A 7,370-nucleotide genomic window follows, 5' to 3' on the forward strand; every position below is an offset into this window, starting at 1 on the left:
CTTTAGTCTTCGGCTCATCAAGAAAGATGATTGCTCAGGTCTCGAATCTCCTAAGATTTTCCCAATGTTTTAAAAATTTTGAATAGGTCTTTGCATGGGCCGCAAGTTGGCAAATCCCTGATTTATACAACTCTTATGAAAAATGTGCATTTTTTCTGAAAAACATGCATTCAGTGAGTTATGGAAAGTTACTATTGGAGGTAATAGAAAATCATAGAAAGTCATGAATTTGAAAACTTTAAATTTAGCAGATGCCCTGTTAGTAATTGTAATCAGAAATTTTTTGTAGTAATGCCTGAAATTCTGTGTAATATTTTCCCCCCTTCAACTGGAGGTTTTTTTTTTTTTTTTTTTTTTTTTTTTTTTTTTTTTTTTTTTGTACTGTTCTTCATGACTTAATTACAGTAAAAGCATATCTTACATCTCATTTTAATGCAGTAGTTGAAAAAAAAGGGGAATTTTATGTTAAATATGCTTATTGAATTCTACTAATAAATGTTCAAAAAATGTATCCTAAATATTCTGCACCAAGTCAATCGACTACTTGATTCTGAATGTATGAGACAAAATTTTCATTTTTGCTGAATAGAAAGAATTATGTGGCTTTAGGATAAAATTTGGAATTGTAGTGAAATAGTGAAAAACATTGAGGATCTTTAATTGTCTAACTACCTTATCTGGTTGTGCAATTATTAAGGTCAAAAAGTATATGTGTTTAGTAAAAAAGGTCTAAAAATCATCCTACATTAGAGAAATAAGTTTCATCCTAAACATGGGAATAAGGGAAGTTTTGGCTCGGAGATTATCCACTAAGTGGATAGTCCGGAGTTTACTGCACTGCAAGATTTCTACCTGTACACCAGTCTAATATTCATGCAAAAAAAAAAAAAAAAATCACAGATAATATGAATAAGTTTGGAAAGATGATTCTCTTTTTTTTGTATCGGAAATGTATAATTACCAGCTGTTAAACTTTACTGGTTATTTAAATTGGCCGAGAGCCTTCTGTATGTTTAAATAATGTAATTGTTTTTTTTTTTTTTTACAGTTCTGGTTAATAATCTAATGTTTTTTTAGGTATAACTCTGGTGGAAAGTCATTTACTCAGATACACACAAAGCATTTGACAGCAACAATTGATGCCTTCACAATTCAGAACAGCCTCTGGCAGGGTAAAAAGACAACAGTGGCCCCCAAAAGAGACTACTATTAACTAGCTACTACACGAAGTGCCAACGTGATAGTGCGGCCGTCCCTTGCGTTAATTGAATGTTCTGTAAATAATCACTGTAAAGTTGTTTCACTTCTGTTAACATTCCACTAGCAACCAAACCATTGCAGGGCTGTGATTTAAAACATTGTAGAGCTATATTTATTAGAGTGAAAAGGTGACTGGGGACTGATTGATTGACTTGTAAAATATTAGTGTTGCTTTTATAAATACTTTGTACAGTGCGCTTTTCCTTGGTTGATAGTTCACTTATTTAACTCCACCTAACAGAAGAAAAATGTTGCTGCTGTTCCTCTGGATGTATTATAAGTACTTTTAAAATGTTACCATAACTTCTTCACTGACTTAGAATGTGAAAAAAAATTCTATTTTTTTATTTATGCCAAAACATAGTAGTTATTGTTATCTGTTGAATCATTGAAAATGTTTAATAATTTGACATTAAAATTAATCAATTTTTTGAGAAAAAAAAATCTGAAATAAACATTCCATATATGCATCCCTATGCCGAAAAACCATATATCCACATTCCAGGACACCATTTTTAAAAGGACAAGTTTAGGTATCTCTAGGTGGCCTTATGCAGATTCAACTTTACTTGCTTTCAAGAACTTATAATTTTCAAGTAGCTTTTCTATCATTGGCTAGTATAATGAAGTTTTCTTTAAAATATGAGTTAGTAGAAATTCAACAAAAAAATTGTTTGTCATAAGAACTTTTCAGTCATGTTTTCTGTGATAAATATTTTTAAGTTTGCAAATATGTGCACGATTGCATGATGCTTAGAATCTCTGCATGCTTTCGTTCAATTCAACTTTTTGCAAAATGTTTTTTTCATACAGATTGAGATCAGTAGTATTTATTCAGAGAAAAACTTATTATAACTGATTTTTTTCCATAGTTTAATCTTATTTTCATATATATTTACCATTCAATATGGTAGTTATGTTTATAGTTAATTTCATTACCTTTATCCTTTCACTTATTTAAGTGATAGTTCTTTTTAAAAATGATTTTAAGTATTACTCTAGCCAAGTAAAAATAGCTGTCGATTTCCCAGTCATTAGAAGTTTTTGTCTTCCAATTTTGAATTTGTTCTAGACGAACGAACTCAGTATCAGCCATTTTAAATTAATTCGTTTTGTGATACCATCTGGTATGGTATATGATCAAATGTTTTTCTTCTGTATTTTACATTATTTGTATATTCACCTTTCTATGAATTCTTAATGTTTTTTTAAGACTTTGTAAGTTGCATGCCCTATAAATGTTTTGTTCTGTCTAAAAATCTTGTGGACTTTTGTTTACAAATTAAAGAGCTTTGTAATCAAGTAACAAATAAATCTTTTCAGCAGCTTTTTACACATTCTTTGACTTTACCATGAAACTTGAAATTTGCAGATTTGTTACTCATGTGAAACCAGTGATACAAAATGGCATATAAAATGGGTGGTCCCTGGTTCAGACGTGAAGCTGAAAATGAAATTTTTGAAATGGAAATTTAAGTCGCTCTTTTCTGTTTCAAAGATGTTGTTCATCATCTAATCACTTTTGTGTGTGCATAACTGTCTATGTGAAAATTAAATTAAATGACTGATGCTATTTACATCTACAAATGTAAGAGTTTCCTGTTTTTAGGCTAGACACCTCCCATAGAAAATTTCTTTCTACACCACTGTGTGACACAATCAGCTAGTTGTCTCATGTGAGTAACGAAACTGCAATTTATTAAAAACAAAGTTACTAGATTCTATAATATAAAAGTACTTATTGGTAGATAAAAGTAAACAATACAGCAGAACCCTGCTCTACCGCAGAGCAGAATCGGGTTGCGCATGCCATCATCATGTCTCCTTTATGAAACATGTTTTAAAATTCTATTTTCTTTCAAGTTGATATTAGTCTCACACGTCCAACCTTTGATTTTACATACAATATCTAATTCTGCCTTCCAAGCTCCAGAATAAGTTACACCACCTGTCATTCAGTTTGAGTTTCTACTGTATTGAATCTAATTACTGTTATTTTATGCATATCTCAATTTTAAATGCAGTTTATTGAAAGATTCTATGTTCAGTAATACATATAATTTTCATTTAAAACATTTACAACATTAATTTCAATGTGTATTGCAACATGTTTTACTGTGTTAATGTCGTATTGTGCTTAAATAATTTACATTCAGGTAGAAAGCAATTTTAATTTATCTCAGTTGTGTTATAATGTGGATACAAATGCAAAACATTTCTCAGTCTTGAAGTAGCAACAGGGTTCTGCTGTGTTTTTGAAGATAAAATCATGTTTTTGCAAACTTGCCATAGAAGAAATGTTAAAAGGAATAACCAGATAGAATAGAAGTCCTCCTATTGCATGCTGTGCCAAAATGTATGCATTACTGAAAATCCATCTTGATTCCTCTCCTCGTTCAGTCATTCCTAATATTGATACAGGGTTCATACCAGGGTTCCCAATAGGGACGGGAAAATGGGTGGGCGAATCTCGCCACTTGCTAAAAGTTGAGTGAGATTTAAAAAAACTGAGTGAGAAAATTTATTTAAAGAATTTTTTATTCCATAAAAATTACAAAGTTCCACATTTACATAGTAAGGATTTAGCACCGCCTATTTTTGCGTTCATTAAATTTAGTGGCAGCTACATCATATGGAAAGTTCTCCAAGTCTACACCTGCATCACATATGCGTATTAAATTGCTGAGCGTTTTTGGAGCAAGTCTATTTCGAAACTTATTTTTGATTCTATTTTGGGTACTAAAGGATCTCTCAACAGAGGCTGAACTTATGGGTATCACCAAATAAATTTCCATTAATGTTGATGTGTTCGGGTATGTATTTTTGTATTTTCGCGGAAACAGTTCTGCCACTTCACTTAGGTTTAAATCTTTGTAACTATGCTTCAGCATAACAGAAACATCTTCATATTCTTCAATCAGTTTTTCGCAATTTACGTAAGTAACAAAATGGTTTCCTAACGATAGCACTTTTGCTTTCATCTCTTCATTGTTAGCAGATTTTAATAAAAAAGGGTCAAAGGCGCTAAAGTTTTGAATAATATTCATAGATTCTTCTGGGAATCTTCTATCCATACTTTCTTTAATTGAATTTATTAATGATATTTTAGTGGCAGTGAGCTGATCCAGTGAGGAAGCTGAAATTATCTTTTTATTAATCGTTGAGTAATAACCTTCGCTAGCACCTTCCATTTCTTCCCTATCATTTTCTTCATTTACGATAATATTGTGAATGAATCGCTTTTCATTCACGCCTGGACTGTGTTTTAAATTTTCTAGTGTATTCCTGCAGCATGAATTTTGGGCATGACAATAGATAAATCTGCTGAATCTGATTGAAATGCTTTCGAAAGATTAGTAAGTATTGGTAGTATATCGTTCAAAATGTGTGTTATGTACACAAACCTAATATGTCTTACGGATCTCAATAGTCCAGGTGCTGTTGGGTCATTTCTCTCCGTTTGCGAGTCCAAATAGACCATGAGCGAGTCCAAAGTTTTATATAGAACTTCTACAGCTTTATGTAGCGACAACCAGCGAATAGAGTGAAATGTTACATATTTCACTACCGTTTCACTTACTAATTTTTGAACAGCTGCTAACTTTGCTGATCGGACAGCTGAAGCATTGAAGTATGCGAATATTGCTCTGACTGTATCGCTATAAGAACGAATAATCTGTAAATTTTTGACAGCATCCTGCATAACAAGAGCCAGTCTGTGAGCTGTACAATTTATTGCAATTATACAGGGATTTACCTCTTTCAAACGAGCAATCAAGCCTGCATTTTTTCCCAACATAACTCGCGCATCATCGCAGCCCAACGCAACCATTTTTGAAATGTTGATTCCTTTTTTATCCAACATTTCTTGAATAGAAAACATTAATGTATCAGCTTTACCATCCTGGATAAAAATATTTTCCAAAAATTCGCATTTTACTTTTCCATTCGTTACATATCTAATGTTAATGCCGAGATGTTTTTCATTGGCCAAATCGCACGTTTCATCACAAATTAATGAGCAAACACCCACTTGTTTCACTTCTTCCAAAAGATTATCCTCAATCACCTCAGCAATGCATGAATGAAGTTCATTCACAGAATCACTGTGTTCATATCTTATTTTGGAATTTTTAACATCACATCCTTGGAGTTTTATGAACTGTTGAAGATTACCAAACAGCGAATTTGGCAATTCATTGATTGCTACGAACAGCGCGCTTTTAAACAAGAAATTAAAAATGATTTATTTCTGTTGTCTAAATTTACCGTAGCTACTTGCATATCTCTTTTGCAGGATTCTGCCTCAATGGTTTGCAAATGTTCTTTACACATTTTATGGCGATCCAGAGAAGTTGTTTTATACGAAGTACAACCCTCTGAAACAAAAGTAATTTGAATAAAAATAAACGAATATTCGGATTTATATCTATTTATTACAAAAAGTTTCTGTTAGTGTATCGAAGAAATTCAAACTACGAGTAAACTACCAAATTTACAGCTATAAAATTTAGTACACAGGTTGTCTGAGAATTTATTTATTTATTTATGTATTTTTTTTGAAATATTTATCATTTTAATGACATTTTAACTTTCGGCGGACAGCTTAATATCAAAAAGTAAATAATTTCATTTTCTTAATTTTATTTTTCAGATGCTACATAGTTAAGACTATTAAAATTTAAAATGAAATTTAAATATACAACACAACTCTACGTATTATTGAATTTTATATTTCTTGGCGGTTTTTTTATTTATTTAGATTTTAAATTTGTTTATGGACGTTGTTATTTTAAGGATAATGCAGTTATAAAAAATATTTTTAGGAATTTTTGTTTTTGGATGATTGTTTAACATTAACACTATTTTCTACCTTGACACCAAGTGCGGATCCAGAGTAAGGGTGACGGAGGCATGCTCCCCCCCCCCCTTTCATAAAATCAACCAAATACAGCCAAAAATATTATTTTGGAAATTTGAATTTCTAAAAATTCCCCCCTTACACCCCATCTTCTTTCGAATGTTCCTTTTATGCCCCCTCTCCTCCCCACCGCCACTCTCTTCCAACAACAATATCACTAAAAGCAATCACTGGATCCGCCCTTACATGATACACTAATTAACAGAAATAATGTCACAAACTCACAAACAATACATGTACAGTAAAAGCTCGTTCAAGTTAACTGAATTCCTACTTCTATCATTTTTTAAAAATCTTATGGGAACACATTTCTCCTCTTTAATTTCACGTCGTGTTGGAAACGAGCTAAGAATCAAGCTTAGCAATATTTCAAGCATTCGCAAAATATCCCTGCAAGATGATTCGGCGACTCTCTTTGAAACAGTTGTTTTAAGCTTTAAATACAAAATGTTTTTTTATTTTTCCAAATAATAATAAAATTCAATGATTGAATTAAAATTTGGTAATGTACAAATTTCGTACTCATATAAAAATATTTTTTTTTAAATATATATTATAATTCGTTATTTGCATTTCCTTATCCAAGAATAAGAAAAAAAAATTAGGCCATTGGTATACTGTTAAATTTTTTTTTTCGTTCATAGTTGCAACTTTTATTTTAAAAATAATTTTTTTGAGCGACTTATAAAATATTTACTGATAAAATATTAAATCATTACTTTGGATTTTGGTAAAATTTGGATTTCTTTTGGATTTAAATACAGGACAAATAATTGAGCTTTTACTGTAATTATTAGATGAAAAAATTAATAAATAAAATACTTTGAATTTACCTTTTGCAAATGGATTACGCTTCTTGTGGGCTCGGCTAAGTTTACAAAACATAAGGATAACTCCATTTTTTTCTTCCGTTTCCAGCCAATCATATATACTTTGCCATTTTGGTTGATATTTGTCAAGCTTTTTCTTTTTTTCCGGTGGCATATTTAATTGATCATTTTCTTTCTCACTATTTTCCATTTTCTTTTTATTTGAAACATTAGAACTCGCAAGTAGATACTTTTCCATTGCTAAGGATGAGTGAGAATATTTTCCAGGCGAAACATGCACAAAGCACGTTTGCTAAAATGATCTCCCTAGCCACCACTAGTGGGTGACCATTGACGTGTTGGACAATTGCTTAGTGATC

General features: G+C 31.3%; 2 protein-coding genes across 2 annotated transcripts in view; one reads left to right on the plus strand and one right to left on the minus strand.

Annotated features, from left to right (window-relative positions):
- LOC129235161 (calmodulin-regulated spectrin-associated protein 1-like) overlaps positions 1–1,710 on the plus strand; it is a 48,940-nt gene extending 47,230 nt beyond the window's left edge. The window contains exon 8 of the mRNA XM_054868853.1: positions 1,078–1,710. Coding sequence (XP_054724828.1) covers positions 1,078–1,213 — 136 coding nt within the window. The 3' untranslated portion in view covers positions 1,214–1,710. The remainder of the gene's footprint in view (positions 1–1,077) is intronic.
- A 2,132-nt stretch (positions 1,711–3,842) lies between these two features.
- Positions 3,843–7,249, minus strand: LOC129235171 (zinc finger BED domain-containing protein 5-like). Its single transcript, XM_054868863.1, has 4 exons — positions 7,015–7,249; positions 5,530–5,639; positions 4,665–5,422; positions 3,843–4,545 (listed from the first exon to the last, which is right to left on the minus strand). Exons 1-4 carry the CDS (start codon positions 7,247–7,249, stop codon positions 3,843–3,845), a joined length of 1,806 nt encoding a protein of 601 aa, XP_054724838.1.
- Positions 7,250–7,370: the final 121 nt, after the last annotated feature.

This window comes from Uloborus diversus, chromosome 1, assembly GCF_026930045.1.
Source record: "Uloborus diversus isolate 005 chromosome 1, Udiv.v.3.1, whole genome shotgun sequence".
Classification (NCBI taxonomy): Eukaryota; Metazoa; Arthropoda; class Arachnida; order Araneae; family Uloboridae; genus Uloborus; species Uloborus diversus.

Excerpts from the sequence above, each read along its gene's own strand:
- LOC129235171 (XM_054868863.1), bottom strand. The coding sequence starts at position 7,249 with ATGGAAAAGTATCTACTTGCGAGTTCTAATGTTTCAAATAAAAAGAAA. Across the intron at positions 5,640-7,014 it reads GCGTAATCCATTTGCAAAAG|AGGGTTGTACTTCGTATAAA; the intron begins GTAAATTCAAAG and ends CTTTTGTTTCAG. Across the intron at positions 4,546-4,664 it reads AGATCCGTAAGACATATTAG|GAATACACTAGAAAATTTAA; the intron begins GTTTGTGTACAT and ends TTCATGCTGCAG.